The 24583-nt window shown below is 38.7% G+C and overlaps 2 protein-coding genes across 3 annotated transcripts in view; one reads left to right on the forward strand and one right to left on the reverse strand.

The window, feature by feature from the left end:
• The window catches only part of LOC106911046 (uncharacterized), a 307017-nt gene that overhangs the window by 173179 nt on the left and 109255 nt on the right, over positions 1 to 24583 (reverse strand). The window lies entirely within an intron of this gene.
• The window catches only part of LOC148156276 (NLR family CARD domain-containing protein 3-like), a 33694-nt gene continuing 11229 nt past the window's right edge, over positions 2119 to 24583 (forward strand). The window contains exons 1-7 of the mRNA XM_088011196.1: positions 2119 to 2322; positions 2476 to 2604; positions 11389 to 11467; positions 11628 to 11856; positions 12000 to 13791; positions 16230 to 16403; positions 18231 to 18404. Coding sequence (XP_087867322.1) covers positions 2234 to 2322; positions 2476 to 2604; positions 11389 to 11467; positions 11628 to 11856; positions 12000 to 13791; positions 16230 to 16403; positions 18231 to 18404 — 2666 coding nt within the window. The 5' untranslated portion in view covers positions 2119 to 2233. The remainder of the gene's footprint in view (positions 2323 to 2475; positions 2605 to 11388; positions 11468 to 11627; positions 11857 to 11999; positions 13792 to 16229; positions 16404 to 18230; positions 18405 to 24583) is intronic.

Consider the following 24583-nt stretch of genomic DNA (forward strand, 5'->3'; position numbering starts at 1 on the left):
TTTGTTTTTATAATCTGACCAGTTACTGCAGCAGGAGGAAACCAGCTGTTCTGTTTTCTGGGTTTTCATCAGAACTTCTCTCATTAAGACTTTATCAACATTTCTCTAATTTCACTGCAGATCTTCTCCTGCTCTGAAAGAAGAAACTATAAAGCATGTGATTTGTGATGTCATCAGTCACATCCCTCACATTTACTTTCAGTTTGAAAGTCAGTTTGCTGTTCAGATCTTCTTCATCTCTTTGGATAGTTTGAAAAAACTGTAAGTTTGCTTTGTTTCCTACTTGAACTTTGTCTTCAGGAAGTTTCCTGGTTTTTTCTTCTCTCGCATGTTTGAAGAACAGGTTCACTTCTAATTTCAGCTCAATATTTCATCTCTGCTGTTTGAAGGTTAATCTACAGGATTATTAAATTACTGATGAGCTGACATCAGACATGATGAATAGCTAATGTTACGTTGTTTTTTCACTGAACCAACAGCTTCATGTTTCTATTTCCTAGATTCAAACTTTGAGAGCTGATTTACAAAACTAGGATATCTGATTAAACCAGAATTTTAATTAAACTTTGATTTGGTTTCACAAAAGCAGTAGCACATAGGTTACCATAGCAACACAACCTGTGCAACTAGCCTGGTCCAGACCAGATAGTTCAGCCTGTTACCTCACGGTAACCAGGAGAAATAGAAATAGCCAGACATCCAGGCCGACACAGAGGGAGTCATATTCAGATGACAGTAATTGTTTTGGATCAGGTCAATGGTTTTATTTTCTTAAATTCTCACTGTTTCATCTCAATGATGACTCCAGACAGCCAAACTCATGATCAATCCCACCAAGCTGAGCTTGCAACTTCTCCAAGGTCTTTTTCAGGAACTGCAATTGAGCTGTAACTCAGCAAGAATCACTTCCAGTTTGTGGTTCTGCTCACATCTGAGTCTGAGTTTTCACAGCAAAGCATTTCCTTATTCCATCAGCCTGTCAATAGGCAGAACAGCTGCCAACATTTCCTGAATTTCACAATATACCAGGTAACCTCCAAGTTCAAGGAGCAGAAATCCTGTCATCAGAAATTGAATTGTGTATGTCTCTGTGGACAGACACAGGGTCTCTCACTTCTTCTCATAAAGATCAGATCCACAGTTTGCAATTCAAAAGATGTGGAAAGAGAAACTTCAAACAAGAAAGCACAGGACACAGAGCAAAAAGCAGAGCAGAGGAGAGAAAAATCATCTGACTTCACTGAGAAGAGAACAAGAAAAAAATCCACTATCAGGTTTACATATTGTTATATTGACTTCCACTGTTAATCTGTAAGTTTAAAGTTGTTCATTTGAGCAAAGGAAAGCCATGGTTATTACCTTTTTAGTTAAGAATGGTTTGAAAATTTATATTTTGAGCTATTTACACTTTCAGTCAATCTACTGTTCTTTACTAGTATAGCAGTATTTTTCCTTGAGTATAATGTACATTAATTCCTCATAATTCTTTATCAAAATATGTTTCTTAGGTGTGAGGTATGGCGTACGCAACTTATCTAAAGTAGCATCAGTGAACCTATGATGGATCTCATGGTCTCTTAAAGAAATCTGTTAATGCGCATTCACCTGATTTATTTAAACCTGGCTGAACATAGCTGCACCTCCGGAAGTTGGTTTGGTCTTTGTGAAACAGATAAAGCCAGGAGGAACCAATGGTGCTGGATTTCTGAATCCTATTTTTGTGAAAGAACCTTCCACTATTACATCATACACAGTAGTTTCCTGACTTTTCCTTTAAAATTAAAATATTTTGAGTGAGTTTATTAAATAGTTAATCTTTGATGGAACATTTAATCCACTTGTAGAGTTTCAATAATTGTGAACTAAAATCCTTCCTGTTGTTCAGGTTGAATCAGTGAATGTAAATGTTGCTCCATGTCTCCATCTAGTGGACTGATAGTAGAAGTGCAGGTTGAATCAGTGAATGTAAATGTTGCTCCATGTCTCCACCTAGTGGACTGATAGTAGAAGTGCAGCAGCTGATGCAGCTTCCTCTGCCTCTCTGCTGTCTGACTGCATTCACCTGACACTGATATGAAGCAGAGAAGAAGAGCCAGTCAGAGGAGGAGCAGCTGATCTTTTTCCAGCACTAATGATGTAAAGGATGATCAGAGTTGATGTGCAGATGAATGATGTGTGTTTCCTCTGCAGGTGAAGCTAGAAAGTGTGTGTGAGCTGATGTGAATTCAGCAGCATGGATCAGTGTGAGGACAGAGAGGAGGGAGTCCCTCCCTCTAAAACCACTCTGTGTGGGGAAGATGAGAGCCAGAGCAAAGGTCAGAGGTGAGGTCACCATCTCTAACTGTCCACAGCCCTTTTCACACAGCGTTCACTATATCAGGCCAAAACAGACGTGGTGATGAAGCTGCTGCTGCTCCTCTTTGCTGCTTCATCCAGACTGAACAGATTCAGTTTTAATCATCATGTTTCTGTCAGGATCCATCAGAGACTCAGACCAGAACCAGAACCAGGACCAGGACCCAGCTGTGTGTCCTTTAAGAGCGATGGGTCAAAGGATAATCCTCTTATTAACTTTAAATCTCCTGGATCTCCACCATCAGAGAGGTGAGCTGTTTCTAAATGCTGTAACTTTTTATATCTGTCATTGTGGCCATGAGATACCAAGTTCTGTTGGGTTCTGTTATCATGAGAACATTACACAGAATTTCAGGTTACTTTTGTTCGTACTTATTACATCAATGACATTAATGTCTCCATGGTGACATATGTTACCATGGAGACAGTAAAGTCCAAATGTATCATTGGTTCTGCAAAAATTAATGAAAGAAGTTCTGAGTATTAATCAGGTTCGTTTAGATCCACAGTCTCTTCCCAGAGTTTCAACACGTCCATGTAGGTCACAGAAGTCTCAATATTTGATTTGATGTTTCCCTGAGATCCATTTAACCATCATCCATACTGCCCCCTACTGGCCAGGTATTGATACCATACAGAAACAATTACTGCTGGTGAAAAACAAGGACTAAAATAACCATAATAAACTCACTTTTCAATCAGGACACATAAACTCTTATGTTGACATTATGTTGACATGACCTTTGAACCACAAACATTTGCATTTTATTCTGTTTTGTATCAACTTAATTTTTTTAATGAAATTTCTAGGTTTAGATTTGGATTGTTTTCTAAACACAGATTAATGCTGAATAAAGGTTCTATGAATTAATTTCATTATTCTGGTTGCATCTTCGAGGTTCAAACATCATGGTGCATGGTGCAGAAATTATCTTCCATTTCTACACTAAAACTAAGTAATATCTCATGTGAAACTCATTCAGAACCAAATGGTCTCTGTCTGACTACCTGGTTCTGAATGAAGCTTGTTAAGAAAATACATTTAAAGTATGCTAGTTTTAAAACTTAACATGTCTTGATTGAAATAGCCTAATTATAGTTTTAAAATCAGTAACCTATTCTGGCTTTTTGACCTTTATGTTGTAGTTACAGCAGATGGTTTGCTAGGATTGTTTAAACTGCCTTTTGTCTGTGTGGGAAAGCAATAAGTAGAAGTTCCAACTGTCACACTCATCTGTGAAAATCCGTAAAACAGCAGGAGTTCCTGGCTTTAGAGAGAGGGTCAGAGATAGCTCCTGGTTGGATAAGCAAAGATACGCCTTATTTGATTAAATTAAAGATAAGAATACGCCTTCACTATAAAACTTTCTACACAGAAGTAACAAATTAGATTTGCTCTTGCAATTCTCCAAAGACGTCTTTGCTTTTCTTTCTTTCTTTCTTTCTTTCTTTCGCACTGCATGCTGGGAGTTGGTGGAGGAGCGTGTGGAGAGAGAGCTGGGAGATTGAGAATTTCTAACTTGTTTGTTCTATGTTTGTTGGGTTTTCTTTAAGTTTTGTTCTTAAAATAGGGTGGTTGTAGCGTTGGGTTAAGTGTAATTGGTTACTTTTCTGTGAGTAACACCGGCATTTTTGCCTTTTTGGCAAAATGCCGGAAATGGATTTGACCAAACTTACGAGACAACATGGTTTGAAGATCTTACCCATTAGTCCCACTATGACAGTAGAAGATTGTAGTTTGGCGGTGGGAGAAGTTGTAGGTTGTAGCAGCATTAAATCTGCTGCTCGGATGAACAGCGCTGTGGTTATTTTTGTTGACAGCGTGGAGAAGGCAAACAAAGTGATTGAGAAAGGCATTATCGTGAATGATGTTTTTTTGTCCGTTTCCCCTTTGAGTACGCCAGCTAAAAAAGTTACGATTGGGAATATACCCCCGTTCATTAGTGATGAATTGTTGGTGAGAGAATTGTCGCGGCATGGAAAAATTGTTTCTGCGATCAGAAAAATGCCGTCAGGTTGTAAGTCTCCACAGTTGAAGCACGTTGTTTCTCACAGACGGCAAGTCCTAATGATTCTGAATAAAAAGAATGAAGATCTTAACTTGGTGCTTAATGTGCGAGTGGATGAGTTTGATTATGCTATTTATGTAAACTCGGGCACTTTGGTGTGTTTTGGTTGCGGGGAAGTCGGTCACTTGGTTCGGGCGTGTCCTGGAAAAAAACAATCATCTGAGAATGCGGAGCAAATTCAAGATAAAGAAGGTGAAAATTTACCAAATCAAGCTGAGGCTACAAGTTCAGAGAGTGTAGAGATAAGAGATACAGAAGGGCAGATGTCTGAAAATAATGCTCAAAGTGAAGGAGAAGTGCTTGAAAAAGATGTGCTAGAGGATGATGAACCGATCCTGAAAAATCAAATGGTGAATGATTCACAAGAAAAGCAGGAAGATGACAGTGTAGAGGAACAAAGTCAAAGTTTACTAATGCCTCTTCAGAGAAAAACAAATGCTGAAGAAACAGTGGTGGAGGGATGCAGTCAAACACCAGAGGAAGGGAGTTTTGAAATGTCTAGAAAAAGAAAAGTTTCTGAAAGTTTTGTTGGTTCTCAAACTGAAATTGATGTGGGAGACACAGAATTGGAATGTTCAGGAAAAGTTTTAGAATCAGAAAGCAATATGGATGAGGAAGAGGAAGGTGATGATGAAAGTTGGACTGAAGACAGTTTGGCCAGTTTCTTTTCACCTGGTCTAAGTAAACACAGGAAAGGTTATGGTGTGCAAAATGTTAAACATTTTTTGAGAGTTACAAAGAATATGAAAAATGTGAGAGTTGAAGATTTCTTTCCGGACAAGAAACTGTTTCTTATGCATGTGAGATCACAGTTGAACAGTAAGAGAAAAGGAGGGTATGATGAAAAAGAAGTTTACCGGTTAAAAAAATTGATCGGGAAACTTAAGCAAGAATTCAACAAAGATGATGAGTTTGAAGTTTAAATGTTTATATTTTATTTTACTGTTAGTTCTTCCATCTTTGGTAATGAGTGACTTCAGAGTTTCTACATTGAATCTGAATGGAGCCAGAGATGTGAGGAAAAGAGTGAGTGTGTTTGATTTAATGAATTTAAAACGTATAAATGTGCTAATGGTACAAGAAACACACAGTGATTGTTTAAATGAAATAGATTGGAGGAGAGAATGGGGAGGAGAAATTATTTTAAGTCATTTAAACCAGGCCAGTGGAGGAGTTGCAATTTTGTTCTCAAAAAATTTTCTACCAGTGTCTTATGAGTTTGAGGATGTGATCAAGGGTAGATTATTGGTGGTGAAAGCAAAATATGAATGTTTTAATATTGCGTTTGTAAATGTGTATGCTCCAAATACAAGACGAGAGAGGGTTTTTTTCTAAATAAACTTGAAGATGTTTTATGTAAATGTGACATGGATGATTTTCTTTTTTTGGGGGGAGACTTTAACTGTACAGAAAACGATCAGTTGGATAGGAATCATTTTGAACCTCATCCAGCTTCGACAACTCTCTTAAAACATTTGATTGATGTGTTTTCTTTGGTTGATGTTTGGAGAGAAATGCATACTCAAAAAAGACAGTATACTTGGACTAGAAATACAGATAATTTCTTTTCTGCAGCGAGGTTGGATAGAATGTATAGTTTTAGACATAATTTTGGAATTTTTAAACATTGTAACATTCATCCTGTAAGTTTTTCAGATCATGCGTTGGTTTCTTGTAGTGTTTTTATTGCCAACATCAAACATAAGTCTGCCTATTGGCATTTTAATTCTGCTTTGTTATTGGACACTAATTTTAAGGAGGCTTTTATTTCTTTTTGGAGAGTGCACAAAACCAGAAAAGAGGATTTTGTATCTTTAAGGCAGTGGTGGGATCGTGGGAAGGTTGAAATTAAGGAACTATGTCAACAGTACACTGTCAATGTTTCATCTAGTTTAACCAAGTCTATTAGAGATCTGGAGATTGAAATAGTGGAGTTGCAGGCTTCTGCACAATCCACAGGAGATCGAGGTTGTTTTGAGAACCTCAAGTCAAAAAAAGCTGCTTTGGCTGATTTGCTGGGTTCAAGGACACAGGGAGCGTTAGTTCGATGCCGTTTTCAGAAAGTTGCTTTAATGGATGCTCCAACCAAGTTTTTCGTCTCATTGGAAAAGAAGCAAGGACAGTGCAAGTTCATGCATGGTTTGAAATCAGCTGCGGATGTTCTTTTGACTGCAGACGGTGACATCAGGCGGAGAGCAGCTGATTTCTATGCAGATCTGTATAGCTCTGAATACATTGAGGATGAAGACAATTTCAACGACTTTTGCAATGATCTTCCAAGAGTTTCTTCAGATTTTGCCAAGGAGCTGGAGGAACCTATAACTCTTGAGGAGATTCATGTTGCACTGCAAAGTATGGAAGGAGGGAAAGCGCCTGGCATCGATGGACTTCCCAGTGAATTTTACAAAGCTTTCTGGTCTGACCTCTGCGTTGACCTGTTGGAAGTTTTTGAGGAGAGTTTTGCTGAAGGATTTCTACCTCAGAGCTGCAGGAGAGCAGTTCTTACGTTGCTGCCAAAGAAAGGTGATCTCCAGGAGATTAAAAACTGGCGACCTGTTTCTCTGTTGTGTACAGACTATAAACTGTTGTCGAAGGTGCTGGCAAACAGACTGAAAAAGGTGATGGATCAAGTTATTCATCAAACACAAACTTATTGTGTCCCTGGCAGATCGATGTTTGATAATATTTCTTTAATTAGAGACATTTTGGACGTCTCCAGATCATTGGGATGTGATGCTGGTCTGGTTTCTTTAGACCAGGAAAAGGCTTTTGACAGAGTTGAGCACAGTTACCTGTGGAAGGTGCTGGATAGGTTTGGTCTCGGCTCTGGATTTATTGCCAAGATTATGGTTCTATATGAAAATATTGAGAGTGTACTGAAAATTAATGGGTGTTTGTGTAAACCTTTTAGAGTCACAAGGGGTGTTCGACAAGGTTGTTCTTTGTCTGGAATGTTATATGCTCTTTCTATTGAACCACTGTTGAAGAAAATCAGGTCACATATTGAGGGACTAGCTTTACCAGGGTGCAATGTATCTTTTTCTTTATCAGCTTATGCTGACGATGTCATTGTTATCATTAAAAATCAAGAAGAAGTGAATAATCTAGGTAGAATTGTTGATCTATTTTCAAAATTATCAGCCGCTCGTGTCAATTGGGCTAAGAGTGAGGCTCTGGCAATAGGAAGTTGGTTTCTTGGACTTCCTCAGCTTCCAGGTAGTTTGAAATGGAAAAGAGGGGGTTTGAAATATCTTGGTGTATATTTGGGGGACGAGGACACAGAAAAAAAGAATTGGGAGGGAGTGATGGAGAAAGTAGAGGGAAGGTTAAAGAAGTGGAGATGGTTGTTACCGCAGATGTCTTATAGAGGGAGAGTGCTCATCATAAATAATTTAATTGCTTCATTATTGTGGCATAAAGTAGCATGTTTAGAACCACCTGTTGGGTTACTTAATAGAATTCAATCTTGTTTGCTTAAGTTTTTTTGGGATGACAAACACTGGGTATCTCAGGCAGTGCTCTTCTTACCTAAAGAGGAAGGTGGGCAGGGGTTGGTTCATCTAGAGAGCAGGACTGCCACGTTCAGGTTACAGTTTATTCAGAAATATCTAATGGGGAGGGAGGAGGATGTTTTTTGGAAACCAATAACAAGCATTGTTTTGAAAGGAATAGGAGGTTTTGATTTAGATGGTTCGTTGTTTTTATTAAACTGCAAACTGCTGTGTTTATATGAAATGTCAATGTTCTATAAAAGTGTGTTTAGGGCATGGACAATTTTTGAATGGAAAAGACTGGAACCAACTGTGTCTTTGTTTTGGCTTCTAGAAGAACCTTTATTTTTTGAGGCACGTTTGGCTTTAGAAGATGAAGTTGGTTTGTCAAGAAGATTACTTCATAATAAAGTTCTGAAATTAAGACATCTTGTGGAAACGGCTGGACCAGAACTTCAAAACACAGAGGCAACTGCTTCCCTGCTTGGGATAAAATCGATTCGAGTCATGAAGACTATTTTAGACAGGTGGCTTGGAAAACTGACGTGGGATGAAAAACAGATGCTGGTGGACTGTTATAATGGAGAAGAACTCCCTGATTCTACGGATCCTTTTCCAGAGATGGGACTAATTATTGATTTCTCAGATTTGACTGGTCCTCTTTTGTTCACTCAGGAAAATTTTATTTTTTGCATGTTGAATGGAAAAAATTTTTATAAATTGGTTGTTCAAGGGTTGAATAAGAAACAGTTGAGTGGAAGAACTGATACTGTTTGGAGAGATAAGTTCAAAGTAACAGATAATCAGAAACCGATATGGAGGGTTTTTTATAAGCCCCCCTTGAATAAGAGGGTAAGTGATTTACAATGGAGGATTCTGCATGGTGCTGTGAGTGGTAACAGCTTTTTGTCGAAATTTAAAAAAGACACAAATGAATTTTGTCCCTTTTGTGATGAAATAGAAACTACTTTTCACATGTTTCTTGAGTGTAAACGACTTTTACCATTATTTTTGTTGTTAGAGGATGTTTTTAAAAAATGTGGTGTATTTTGGTCTGAAGTAGCTTTTATATTTGGTGCAGGTTATACAAAAAAGGAAGCCAATAAGTGGAATTTGTTAAATTTTCTTATTGGACAGGCAAAATTTTCAATTTATATTAGCAGGAAGAATAAGTTAAATGGTGTTATGGGGGAAAAGGTTGATAAGATGTTTATTTTGATGGTGAAAAACAGAGTAAAAGCAGAGTTTATGTTTTTTGCATTGATGAATAACTTAACAGAGTTTTTATCTTTGTGGTGTTTTAATAATGTTGTGTGCTCCGTGGATGATGGAAAGCTAGTCTTTAATTCAATGTTTTTGTGAAAAGTAATCAATGCTGAAATGTATTGTTGAAAAATAAATGTGTTGTTAAAATCAAATCTTTCTTTCTTTCTTTCTTTCTTTCTTTCCTTCTTTCTTTCTTTCTTTCTTTCTTTCTTTCTTTCTTTCTTCCTTTCTTTCTTTCTTTCTTTCCTTCTTCTTCTTTCCATTTATGTCAGGTAAATGAATGTATGTCTCTGTTGTTCTGCAGTTTCTGTTGTAATTTTATGCATTGTCTTCTATTGGATTAAACTGCAATTTTGTGACGTCTGCACTCGTTGTTTTTGTGTGGCTACACGCAACCCACCAGGAGAACCTGGGATCGAAGGAGATTGAACCAAAGAGTTTCTTTCTTAAGAAATATTATATCTTAAAATCTTCTTCAACAAGCTCTATCAGATCCTCCTTGGATGGTCAGAGTGGAAACGACTCCTGGTTCCTCTCCATGTCAGAGCTCAACACTAAGATCATCACACTTCTCTCAATAATTTGAAACCAACATGTTTGTCTCAGAATCAGATCTTTCTGCTCTATAAAAAAGGCTGGAATTTATTCACCAGGGTCAATAAACAGAAGCATGATGGAGGACTGGACCGGTTCTGATGGGAATAAATTAATTGAAGATATATCTTTGTCCTTGTCAAACGGCGTTTTGACTAAAGACCAAAGGGTTGGAGTCCCAGTTGACGGCGTCTCAACTAAAGTTCTACAGCTTTTTATTTCTCTTTCTCACTGTTTACGTTTTAATTATGTTTTTTAAATCTCTTTCTCACATGCTGTGTTTATTTTAATTATGTAAAGCACTTTGAAATGCCTTGCTGCTGAAATGTGCTATACAAATAAAATTTGATTGATTGATTGATTGATTGATTGATTGATTGATTGATTGATTGATTGATTGATTGATATATGGTTCTGTTGTGTCTCAAAGCTCTTTAACTTACAATCAGTCACATTAAAAAATAACTTTAAAACAAAACTCCAGAAAGTTTTAATGGTTTTTTGTTGTTGTTTTTATCAGGATCCAACAGAGTTTCACACAAGAAGAAGAACCGGAACCCAGCTCTGAGTCACTTAAGAGCGCCATTTCAATGGGCCATCCCATTAACTTTAAATCTTCTGGAGCTCCACCATCAGAGCGGTGAGCTGTTAATAACTGCTGTAACTATGGACACTTAAACAGTAAGCACTCAGATGTTCCCAGTTATATTTACAGAGTTTTGATCCATTATCTAAACCAGCTGCTCTGTTCTAATGAAAACACCTTCATATCTTCATCTCTGGGTGATGATGATGATGTTCTGCTGCTTCCTGGCTCCATGTCAGACTAACAGTGGGACACATTTCCACCAGCCACTGGGAAATACCTGGTAAACCAGTCTGGTCCATCAGGACTTGGTTCCTGTGTGCATTGTGAGATCAGTTCAGCAGGAAGGAAAGCTTCATGATGTGGTTGGTGAGATCTGCTGGAACTCAACCAGACTGAGCTGATGTGGACCATCAGAGGTTCTGCTGGTTCTTAGTGGATCAGCAGGAACATTAAATCTTTACTTGGATCATCTGGTTCACTGCTCACATCCAGATATCACTTCATGGACCTTTACCTTCTGATTGTCTCTGTGTGGACAGATATAATGTGAGCTCACTGGCTTCCAGGATCTACAGGATCCATTTTAAATCCTCTAGAACATCCAGGAGAGGATCCCACATGGACACACCCACATATCTCAGAGCTCCTCCATGTCCACATCACCTCAGATCCAGTCATCAGAACCTGATGGATGTCCCACACTGTCCTGAAGACCTGTGTGGACAGAGCCTTCACTTCCACTGTCCCCAAGCTCTGGGACTCTGTCTCCACCAGCATCAGATCTGCTGACAGTGTGGACAGTTTGAAGTCCAAGTTCAGCACCAACTTTTTAAAATGTCTACTGGTGATTCTGGTGTTACTGGTCTTCATCCTTGTAGTTCATCTTCCTCTTTCTAACTTCTTTGTATTGTGTTCATGTGATGCTCTGTTTTCTGCTTTAATGTGACACTCTTAGTTATTTTATTAGTAAATATTGCTGGATGAATATTTGCTGCCTTCCTGATTGTTCCTGGTTCCTCCACAGAGTGGACCAGCAGAGCTCAGAGGTTCCCAGTGGTCCGTCTGCCCAGCAGCATCAAACACAGTTGGACTCCATATTTATGGTCTGTACATGAACAACAACTACTTTTCCATGGTTCTGTTCACAGTCGTCTCCATGCTGCACTTTGTAGACCAGAGGACTGTCAGTCTGTCCAACATCCATCTGGTGTTTGGCTCCATGATTTCAGTCTGATGTTTCCTTCATCTATTATTCTGTTCCAGCTGCTGGAGGAAAACATTGTCACTTTTGTGAAGAACGAGCTGAAGAAGATCCACAAGGTTCTGAGTCCAGATTACCCAGAATGCTCAGAGAGTCAGAGAGAGGATGATGAGGTGTTGGAAGATGAAGATGAAGAGCAGAGGAGGAGCAGCAGAGAGGCAGTGATGAAGATCACACTGAACTTCCTGAGGAGGATGAAGCAGGAGGAGCTGGCTGACCGCCTGCAGAGCAGTAAGAGGATTTCTACAAAGATTTGACCTGATGGATAAATTACACATTTACTGATGTCTGAAGAGATGGAATCACATTTATTCAAATCATCTTCAGAAGGTATTTTTGTTTCATACCTGATTTTACTTTTTGTGTTATTTTAGAACATCTTGCTGCAGTTTGTCAACATCAACTTAAATCTGGTCTGAAGAAGAAGTTCCAGTCTGTGTTTGAGGGGATTGCTAAAGCAGGAAGTCCAACCCTTCTGAACCAGATCTACACAGAGCTCTACATCACAGAGGGAGGGACTGGAGAGGTCAATGATGAACATGAGGTCAGACAGATTGAAGCAGCATCCAGGAAACCACACAGACCAGAAACAACAATCAGACAAGAAGACATCTTTAAAGTCCCACCTGGAAGAGATCAACCAATCAGAACAGTGATGACAAAGGGAGTGGCTGGCATTGGGAAAACAGTCTTAACACAGAAGTTCACTCTGGACTGGGCTGAAGACAAAGCCCACCAGAACATCCACTTCATATTTCCATTCACCTTCAGAGAGCTGAATGTGCTGAGAGAGAAAAAGTTCAGCTTGGTGGAACTTGTTCATCACTTCTTTACTGAAACCAAAGGAATCTGCAGCTTTGAACACTTCCAGGTTCTGTTCATCTTTGATGGCTTGGATGAGAGTCGACTTCCTCTGGATTTCCACAACAAGGAGATCCTGACTGATGCTACAGAGTCCAGCTCAGTGGATGTTCTGCTGACAAACCTCATCAGGGGGAAACTGCTTCCCTCTGATCTCCTCTGGATAACCACACGACCTGCAGCAGCCAATCAGATCCCTCCTCAGTGTGTTGGCATGGTGACAGAGGTCAGAGGGTTCAATGACCCCCAGAAGGAGGAGTACTTCAGGAAGAGAATCAGAGATGAGCAGCAGGCCAGAAGGATCATCTCCCATATGAAGAGGTCACGAAGCCTCCACATCATGTGCCACATCCCAGTCTTCTGCTGGATCACTGCTACAGTTCTGGAGGATGTGTTGGAGACCAGAGAGGGAGGAGAGCTGCCCAGAACCCTGACTGAGATGTACATCCACTTCCTGGTGGTTCAGACCAAAGTGAAGAAGGTCAAGTATGATGGAGGAGCTGAAACAGATCCACACTGGAGTCCAGAGAGCAGGAAGATGATCGAGTCTCTGGGAAAACTGGCTTTTGATCAGCTGCAGAAAGGAAACCTGATCTTCTATGGATCAGACCTGACAGAGTGTGGCATCGATATCAGAGCAGCCTCAGTGTACTCAGGAGTGTTCACACAGATCTTTAGAGAGGAGAGAGGGCTGTACCAGGACAAGGTGTTCTGCTTCGTCCATCTGAGTGTTCAGGAGTTTCTGGCTGCTCTTCATGTTCATCTGACCTTCATCAACTCTGGAGTCAACCTGATGGAACAAACACAGACATATAAATTTTCTTCATTGTTTAATAAGCCTAAACTAAAGTCTCTCCATCAGAAAGCTGTTGACCAGGCCTTACAGAGTCCAAATGGACATCTGGACTTGTTCCTCCGTTTCCTCCTGGGACTTTCACTGCAGACCAATCAGAGACTCCTACAAGGTCTGCTGACACAGACAGGAAGTAGCTCACAGACCAATCAGGAAACAGTTCAGTACATCAAGGAGAAGATCAGTGAGAATGAGTCTGCAGAGAAAAGCATCAATCTGTTCCACTGTCTGAATGAACTGAATGATCGTTCTCTAGTGGAGGAGATCCAACAGTCTCTGAGTTCAGGAAGTCTCTCCACAGATAAACTGTCTCCTGCTCAGTGGTCAGCTCTGGGTTTCATCTTAGTGTCATCAGGAAAAGATCTGGATGTGTTTGACCTGAAGAAATACTCTGCTTCAGAGGAGGCTCTTCTGAGGCTGCTGCCAGTGGTTAAAGCCTCCAACAAAGCTCTGTAAGGACACACATTATTACTGCAGGTATTGTTGATTGAGGGAAAACCAATACTGATGTATTAAGCAGTGTTGTGTTCAAGACCACCTAACCCCAGACCAAGACAAGACCAAGACTAGAGTGTATCAAGACCGAGACAAGACCGAGACTTTTGGGGTCCAAGACCGAGTCAAGACCAAGACCAGCGGCCCACGCTACATGACACAATAAAATGTAAAATATGATCGAAATTGCTTCTCAAAATAATCTGAAAGATCCATTTTCCCATAAAAACACCTAGATATTAAATACTTAATACATTTTACCAATATTACATATTCCATTTCTGTGCTAAAATGTGTGATGGTCTCGTGCCATCCCTAAAAACATAACGCCCTGGGCATTTGCCCATATTGCTCATATAAGAAACCACCACTGTCTGCCCCATTAAACATAGCAATTGAGGCAATGCCCTGACGGTAAATAACGCTCAACCATGAACACTGACCAAGGAGCAACAAGCAAGAAGTAACCAAACAGAAGGAGTTCATCGTGACTGTTTTCACTCTCTATCCCAGTACATGAAGCCAGGTAGTCTGACACCATGGCAGATATTACAGCTGCCACTTTGAACAAAAACAATCAAAGAGCAATGTGCATGCTCTGTGTGCTCTTTCGTTCTTGTGTTTTAGTTATTTGTTAATTTAAATATCAACATACATAATTAAATAAAATAATGATGCAGTGTACACAGAGCATTACAAGAACAAAGAACGGGTGTTCTGTCAGGTCAGATCACGGTGTTCTGTCAGATCAGCATACGTTGTCAGATAGTCGTGCGCTTAGCTCAGATATGCATACGCTGTCATTACCATATGATTTTATTTAATCAGCAACATAGAATCATGACGTAGATCATCATACTTGGTTATTAACAGTTGTATGGCATCCAGCTGCAGCCAGACCTGCTTTAAACACACTTTGAAACCATGACAACGCATGTATATCTATCTAGTTATCATATTATGTCAAATTATAAACAATTTAATGACTTATTTTCGTCATAACTTGTTGCGTATACTGACAACTCCACTGACGGTCGGACTTAATGCGCATACGCTGGCATGGTACTCACTGCATGTATGCTATTCTGACAGCGTATGGCTATCTGATAGAACACCAGCTATATCTGTCAGACACGTCATTACCATAAGATTTCATTTAATCAACAACATAGAATCATGACGTAGATCGTCATACACTATGTTATTAACAGTTGTATGGCATCCTGACTTAGTGGTTAAGTGAGTTTTACACGGGCGTGTGTTGTAGCTGACTCCAGCAGCAGCCAGACCTGCTTTAAATACACTTTGAAACCATGACAACACATGTATATCTATATAGTTATCATTGAAAACAAACTTGCTGCGTTTGGTGAACTGACAACTCCTCTGACGGTCGGACTTCTTAATGCGCATGCGCAGGCCTGGTACTCACTACATGTATGCTATCCTGACAGCATATGGCTATCTGATAGAACAACGGCTCTCAGCGACACTCCAGTCCTATCTAATAAGTAAAGAACCGTGGAAAAGAATCGACTGTTTCTGAATGTCACCTCACTATATTGCAGACTTTTGGACATAGCGTTGTCCCATATAGGTGACAAGTCAGTCTACACCTCCACACAATAATTCAGCGCAGTGAGTGATAATATTTTTCATCACAATGCGTGTCTCTGTACAGCTAGCTTTGATAACATCACATTAACGGAGCTTACCTTCTTTGAGCTACTTTTCTAAGTGACGAAAATAGTTAGACGTTGTCTCCACCCTCTGTGAAAGTGAAGCGATGTTGAGTTAGCTGTGGCCATCGGATTTCTTACTATTTATGCAGCGATATTCCATTACTTACGATTAGACAAATATTTTCTGCCGCTGAGAGAAAACCACTGCGCATGTCCTGGTGCGCCGCGCGCGAGTGAAAGGTGGGGAGGGGCGGGGGGAGTAAAAGGTGGGGAGGGGGTAAAAGGGGAGTAACAGAAACACTTAGTTGCTTGGATTTTAATCGGTGCATTTTGCATCCACTGAAAATAAAGATGTTAACAAATAAACTGGATAGTGTGCTTTATGTTTAGTTATATTTTCACAGTTGCGGTCTTGACTGGTCTTGAAATAAAATGCCGAGTCACCAGCGCCCGAGACCGAGACAAGACCAAGACCAAATGCGGTCGAGTCCGAGACGAGACCAAGACCATCACAAAATGGTCTTAAGACCGGTCTCGAGACCAAGACCAATTTCGAGTACCACAACACTGGTATTAAGTATTAATTCATGTTGCTTTAGTTTATTTAAATGAAGCAGTTCCTTAAATCAGTCCAAGAAGAACATTGTTGACTGGCAATAAAGACAAATTTTGATGAACAGTTTAAAAACAGATTTTTCTCCTTGTCTCCTCAGACTGAGTGTCTGTAACCTCTCAGAGAGAAGCTGTGAAGCTCTGTCCTCAGTTCTCAGCTCCCAGTCCTCCAGTCTCAGAGAACTGGACCTGAGTAACAACAACCTGCAGGATTCAGGAGTGAAGCTTCTCTCTGCTGGACTGAAGAGTCCAAACTGCAACCTGGAAACTCTCAGGTAAAATGTTCTCAATCGTGGTGCATCCAGATTTCTTTCCATTACCTGCTATCAGAGATTATGTAATTATTATTCCTCTAGTAGATAATAACAGATGTCTGACTGTGTTGTGACTAAGCATGCTATGTCATGATACATAAACATGGCTGGTTCTCATTTACTCCAGGATAAAAAAAACAGGAAGAGAGTTATTTAGAAAGGTTATTTAAAGGTTGTTTATTTAAAGGTATTTAGAAAAGTCAGGCTTCGACTGACATTGTAACTGTGCACTTGACAGATTGCTGCATCCTAGGTTTACAAAGGAGCATTATGTCAGCTATTTCCTCTAAGTAATGTAAGAGAATAAAATCATTCTGGCTCGTTATATTCTCTTGTTCTCCCGGATTCAATGATGCCATGCGTGTAAATAAAAGCCACACAGAGTTAACAATTAGGGCTCCGCGTCATACATTTTCAGATTTTATTCCAACATTTAAAAGTATAAAATCACATTGACAACACAGACACTTCAAACACACTAAAACAGACATTCATTTACCTGAGACAAGTAGGAAAGTAGGAAATAGAAAAACAGGAAAAAGGCAAAAAACGTGTTTTGTGGAGATTGCCAAGCGGCTGCAAATAGCAAATCTGATTTGTTCCTGTGGGGCTCATACTTTTATTCACAAAGGGTGTTTTCTTTGTTTTAATTTATGCAATTATGCGATTAAGGCGTGTTGTTCTCCTAGCAACAAACTACTAAGTATCAAATTACTAAGTTGGCACGTCCAAAGCAATTTTATTACCTTCTGAGACCTGTTTAATTTCAGGGCTACGGCACTTCTCTATCTAGACAAGGGAGACCAAAGGTCATTTAGAGCAAGCTCTTCTCATGCCAGTTTGAAATGTGATGTTACTCCTAATTCCTGGTTGGAACAAAGCCTCTAGTCTTTTACCAGGGTTCAACCAAAAGCTAACCTGTCTTAAATCTATTTTATTTTCCTGTGGAGCAATTCCTACAAATACAGATCTGTGCAATAATTTTAAATTGACATGAAGCCTGGTACACAAAGTGGTTCAGAACTTCTGCATCCTCTTTAGATCAAAGCGCAGATTTTAAGAATAAAACATTTCTGCTCTGCAGAATTTTCAGTATAAACACATTCATTCTAAACATTTTCTAATTAATGTTATGCTAATTTTGATTATATTTAACTAACTGATATTACGTTTGGCCTAGGTTAGAGACTCCAACTAGTTGTTAATATAAAACTACAAATTAGACTAGTTCAAATCATGTTAATTTTAACTAAATGGTATTTCACTAATTAAATTGCAATTATTAGAATACTATGTGTTGTTAGTTTGTTTTTCCTTAAGTTTTAGTGTTTCTCTGTAGGAGGTGACTTGAGATGTCTCCTTCACGGCCTGTGTGCCAGAGTTAATTTATGGCACCGTTCCTTCCTGATAACAGACAATCTTTTCTGTAGGCTCTCTCACAAGACGAAAAGTGGAATTTTTGACACTGTATCTTTTGGATAAAATCTTAGATCTAAGATTTTATCCAAAGGACTCCTCCTTAATCCACTATTTTCACATGTCGTAAGATTTAACTGTACTGTATTAAACACTAAGAATATTTATTTTGTCAATAGTAATTGATAGGCTTTCTCAACTTTTCTACAAGTGACAAATGTTGATTTTTGTCACCTACAGAATGAAATTCAGTTTTAATACAATTTTATATTATTAACTGGTTTCTCGGTTTTCTCTCCACTAAAAATGTCCAGTTCAGACCTTGGGCTCTACCTCAATGTTCTCATCATGTGATGAATTGTGTGTCTGCAGCTTATCAGGCTGTTTGGTCTCAGAGGAAGGCTGTGCTTCTCTGGCCTCAGCTCTGACCTTTAACCCCTCCCATCTGAAAGAGTTGGACCTGAGCTACAATCATCCAGGAGACTCAGGAGTGAAGCTGCTGTCGGCTGGACTGAAGGATCCAGACTGGAGACTGGAAGCTCTCAGGTATGGAGGAACCTGCTGCAGGAGCAGAGAAGGTCTGATAGAGGAGGAAGAGGAGAAACGTCTTTAGTCTGATGGGAAACATTTAGTTTGAAGAGAAATATTTAGTTTGATCATTAAATATTTAGACGCCTCATCTGGAGGCAGAGATCATTACCCAGTTTTCTGGAATATTCTCCTGACTAAGAACGGCTCACAAGGAAAATGAAAGAGTGGGATGGATTTAATAGAGTTTAATAGGGACTCTGACTAAATGAATAAAAGTGAAGTTCAGTTAGATTTCCATGATCTACTGATGACAGAAAGGACTTTAAAACAACATTTGATGGAGCTCCAGACCAATCAGCCCCAAGGAGCAAAGATGAGAAGAAAAGTAACTCCATGTTGGTCAGATGGATGTTTAAAAGTTCAGAGAGAGAAATAAAGATTTTGAACTAAACTCACAAGTGTGTATAAGCGCCACCTGGTGGTGCTGGTTGGTAGAGGAAGTGCTGAAAGGTTGGAGGTGTTTGTCAGAGGTGTGTGATGATGGAAGCCTCTCCCTGGTTGGTGAGTCTGAGCTCAGAGATCAAATGTTTGGTTCTTGTTGAACTCTTTGTTGAATGTGATGCAGCTTCTCCTTTTTAATGTTTGTATTTCTGGATATTCCAGTGAGGCCACAGCAGGTTTTCAGCAGCAGGTTGTTTAGTGTTTCATTCCTTCATCTGTGTGTGGGAGTGTGGATGGAGCAGGTATCCAGGTGTTGATCAGAGTTTAGATTGATTGGATTTTAATGCTGATTATTAAATCAGGTTGAGCTTCCAGAAATGTTTCCTTAGTTTCCTGATGTCCTTTTAGGCTTCAGTGAGTTTCTTCAGGTTGTTACTGAGGGATTTCCTTTCTCCTCTCTGTTGGAGCTTTTCCTGTGTTTGGAGAAATGAGTTGTGCTGCAGCAGCACCAACTGTCCTTCCTACATCCACTGCAGTTTGCAATCCAGATGTTGGACTGTTCCTGTCTCAGTGGAGGACAATGTGTGTCTGAGAGACATGTAATGTCCATGTTTGCTGCTGAAAGAGACTGATGGTCTGACCCCTTCAAAGGTGTAGATCCCATCTCATTATTGGGGGAACCATAAACAGGAAAATTTCTTAAGACCAATTTTGGGATGGTCTTTTGGGATGGTCTTTTGGGATGGTCTTTTGGGATGGTCGGAAAAGTTACAGTGAAATGTAATGTAAAATGTGTATTCAAGCTGCAGGACCAAAAATGACTAGTAATACACATGAAATGTTTTTTTCTCAGTAAGCAACCTATTGAGAAAAAAAAAAAACTAAAACTGAAATGTTGCTTCTATATAAGTTTTTTTTAGTCTCACTGAGCTAATCTCTGCTACACCTTTACAAAATTTTAAGGTTCTAAATAAAGAAGTTTTAATGAGTAGATTCTCTTAATAAAAATCCCCATAAACATTGATTTATTGAAATGGCTCCCAATACAAATTATGGGCTATTTAAATTGTAACTTAAGTTGCTTATTTTTAAGCTTTTTTTTTAGTTTTGCCATATCCTGTGTAGGGGTGTAGCGATACAATAATTTCATGATACAATACAATATACGATACTCCGATTACAATACGATATGCATCATAATATTTGGCAAACGATACAATTTGTTGCAATTCAGTGCATTTTTACAATTTTCTGAAAGATTTTAGAAGGACAGAGTGATTTTAGTGACATTTTGTGTTAAATAGCCTTGGATTTAATTAACTGAAAACTGATTAAAAGAACCAACTACACAATACCTGACTCTGATTGGACAGAATCTAACAGTCTACAGATGGACAAAATTAATCAAATATGCAATGAGAAGATAAGTTTCTGTCATTTAATTCATGTGGATTTGACATAAAACTCAAAGTTTCAACAGTGATCCAGGAGCAGAGTGGGGAGATTATCAGCCTCTGTAGACACTCAAAATGCAAATGTTTTCTTCTGGACATACTGTGGCTGCATTTTGAAGTAAAAAAAAAAAGTATTTTGGACTATAGGGAAAAGGCTTTTCTACCTTGTCTCCCGGAGTTAGCCGTGGCTGTAAGCTCTTTACTTCTAGATGCCAGGGGAGTGGCTCCGCCTCACCCAGTAGTGATCGACTCCATGCCGCTGCACATCGCCGCCATTTCCCTGCTTGGATCTCCAAGTAGCTGCCTCTCAGACTGCCAGGATCTCATCGTTCTCTCAGTCTCTGATACGCTTTATCAGTTGCTAATAAGAATGATCGATCAGCCATTGTTATCATGGAAATCCTCACTGCACCGCAGATTCCGGCTGCGGGTTTTTCTTCTTCATCTTCCTGCTCTAAACATAGCGCCGCTGCACCCTGGGCACCTGCTTCAGATGTTATCAACTCATGTGCTGCGTGTTGTTAAGGAAGATTATCTAAATTAGTTAACTTTGGAAAAAGTTTGGCTCTCTCTCTTCCTTTATGATCCCAGGTCCTCTTGTGACGGCCACGTGTGGTCACTCAGAAGAAAACAGCAATGCGTGTTGACATCACAGAATTACAGTTTAATCCAATAGAAGACAATGCATAAAATTACAACAGAAACTGCAGAACAACAGAGACATACATGCATTTACCTGACATAAATGGAAAGAAGAAGAAGGAAGGAAAGAAAGAAAAGCAGACGTGCAAAGACGTCTTTGGAGAATTGCAAGAGCAAATCTGATTTGTTACTCCATGTGGAAAGTTTTATCTTCTTTTCTTTAATTTATTCAAATAAGGCGTATCTTTGCTCATCCAACCAGGAGCTATCTCTGACCCTCTATCTGAAGCCAGAAACCCCTGCCGTGTTTACGGCCTTTCACAGATGAGTGTGAAAAGCTACAACTTCCACTGTATTGTTTTCCCACAGACAAAAGGCAGTTCAAACGATCCTAGCAAACCATCTGCTGTAACTACAGGTAACAGAAAGGTCAAAAAGCCAGAATGCGTTACTGATTTTAAAACCACAATTAGGCCATTTGAATCAAGACATGTTAAGTTTTAAAACTAGCTTATTTTAAATTTACTTTCTCAACGATTCCCTCTTTTAATCTCTTAATAGAGATTACACTCTAAAATATAAATTTACAATATACTATGCGATAGTATAAGCCTAAATTCAGAAACACCATATTATAGCTAATAAATTACGCCCCTCTTTTTGCATGCAACCTTCTACATAACATTTGTTGTTAAAATGTTGGCTTATTCATTGAAAATAAAATCAGACCAAATCAGACAGCAAGATCATATAAAGGATTCAATACTTAAAATAAATGTTCAAAATTGTCTAGGCCAGAGTCATGTCTTACCAGAAAAATAATTTAAAATGCATGAACTTTATCAATACTTAACAGAAACTTTACCACAAATCTTACTGTTATACTTAAATGATGAAAATTCAATCATATTCCTGATGTAAATAGGATGTTACACAAATATTTGTCCAAAATTATCCATGCAATAAATGAGCAAGTTTGATACAATATACTGCATATAAAAGACTTACAAACTATCAATAAACCTCCAGTTGAATAGTTTTGTACAATTTTTTTTTCTTTTTTCACAATAATCATTTTGTGTCTCTGTGTTCCTTGATGCGCCTTGAAGTAAGATGAGTTCATTGGCACGTCGTAGATGAAAGATGAAAACTTGGTAATAAGAAAAATACCAAAGATGATCCTCTGGTCTCCAGCAGCTCATTTTCCTTATAGTTTTGAACTCAGGGTCGTCAGCTCAGTAACCGATGCTCACCTATTTAGGGATTATTGTGCCCAGAATTTGGTGAGTTTAACAAAGAGGTCGTTCCCTCTTTTCCAATTTGATGACATCAAAAGCGAAGTAGAATGAAAGAAATCCTGATGAACATCTAGGTGTGAAGTCGTCCTGCAGCCAGAGCTGAAGATCCTCAGTCACACCAGGTTGTGGTCCTTTGATGTTTGATGGGGTCATCAGCTGGTCGGCATACTGGAACAGAGTCTGCCACCTATCTAGAGCTCCTTAATGTATTTTAAAATAAAATAAGTAATTCCTTCCAATTTGAATTAATGTTTTATCTACACTGATTTATTAATTAATACTCTAATTATTCTTTATTGTTTCAAGTCATATATTGTTCTTGTTATCAAATCTTATTTTAATAGTTATTTTATTTTATTATCAGGAAGAAAAGATTTTGTGGTAGCTTTTAGTTTTATTTATTTCTCTTTACAATTTTATTCCTAATTATCATTTATTTCCTAATGCCAAGTCTCCTCCAGTAATTTTCCTTTCGTATTATAAATCAATAAACTTAGCATTTTAAGAAGCTGCTCCTTTAGAGCTGTATTTTGTCAATCCTTTGACCCTCTTTTTATATAAGACCTACATGAGAAATAAATGTTTGCCAATGTGCTGAACCCAAAACTTAACTGTATTTTAGAAGCAGTTCCATAATTGCTAATTTGTAAATCTCCAATTTAGACCAATTTAATTTGAATCATCATATTTTTGTCATTTTAAAACCTTAAAGAATGATTAGCCTGTTTTACAATAAAGTTAACCGTGTCACTAAATATCAAAAATGACTTATTTTATTCCAATCATAGTTTTAAATCATAAAATTTCAACCATTTTAACCTTTGATCCATTTATTCTTTTGAAAACCTATTTATAAAATATTTAATTGAATAATGAATTACCCTTTTTATATTGTTTATCAATTATCAATATATTTTAAATTTTGGGGAGAAATTTGATACAGCTAAGTTTATTAAATGATGTAAATATTTAGTTTAGACCAGGGGTCCCCAAACTACGGCCCGCGGGCCGGATCCGGCCCGCCACGTCATTTGGTCCGGCCCCCTGAACAATGCCGGATCCGGCCCGCCTGCTCATACCAGAGAGCATTCAGTGTTTTTTTTCATATATTGTATTTTCCGGTTTATATGTGGATTTTTCTTCAACCACCAGGGGGCTTTTGAGCAAATGTGAAACTTACTTTCCCTCAATGGAATATATACTCGTCAGTCACCGTTTCACTCACGGTTTTTTCCATTTGCATTCTGGGTAAAAATCTATCCAAAAGCGAGCGCGAATGTGTCGTCGTCTCTACCCCCCCCCCCCCCCTCGACAAGAATTTTTTTGTTTTTTTTACTGCAAAAACTAAGACCGGCCCCCGACCACAGAAAGGAACAGCTATGTGGCCCTCGCAGGAAAAAGTTTGGGGACCCCTGGTTTAGACCTTCCTGGATGTCTTAGTTAAACAACTTATTTTAAATCATATGAATAGAGATGCAACAATCCAACGATCACCTTCCTTGTTTTAGGAAACCCTGTTTTGTATAAACTATTTGACAGGTAATATTAAGTTTAGTGTATTCAATTTATAAATTTTAATTATTCCATATCCAAATAGTTAGGTCATGTTTAATGCTGCTAATACAGCGTAAAACATTTAATGTATTTTGATTTAACTTTAACGCCCTCTTTTTTTGCTGAGAAGTAAAGAGAGATCCAAACTAAAAATTTGCTTATTAGATCAATTCCATTCATTTCCCCCTGTTTCTATAACATAACATAAATGTTCTGTCATAGAAAATTAAAAGAATCCCATGCAAATAATTTAGATGAATTCTGCTGCCACTGCTAACTTCCGCATCATACACCACAGTTGGATGTAATTCAAACATGGTGTCCCAGATGCTGTTACAATCTGCACACCTCAATCAAAGAATTTAACAATTGATTTAAAATTATGAAATTAACACAGAACTTGGTGCCAGTAGCTCAGTATGCTCTATAGACACCCATCAATCAACTTTAGCACCTTAATTTTAAATTTCATTTAAATTTAAATTTAGTTGTCACTGAATGGTAGCCACTGTAATATGAGCCAAATAAAATTTAGATCATCTTCCTTTGTAGTTGAAGCGTAGCCCACAATGCAAGTCAGCTATGGTTAAGAAAAAAGTATGTATTTCTAATAGTTAGTCCCTTTCCTATTCTTGTCAGGCTGGAAGGGAAAAACACATTAGCATTTTGTGAGACAAACAGAGTGAATCATGGAGGAAGTTAATGCATTTCCAAGAAATGCAGAGAGTCATAGCCTTTGGTTCACACCAACCCTCAAATTGTATTGTAAAACCTCTGACACCAGGAGATGGGGTGTCCTCAACAC

Source organism: Poecilia mexicana, unplaced genomic scaffold, assembly GCF_051168715.1.
Source record: "Poecilia mexicana isolate PSO_F unplaced genomic scaffold, ASM5116871v1 scaffold_12, whole genome shotgun sequence".
NCBI classification, from domain to species: domain Eukaryota; kingdom Metazoa; phylum Chordata; class Actinopteri; order Cyprinodontiformes; family Poeciliidae; genus Poecilia; species Poecilia mexicana.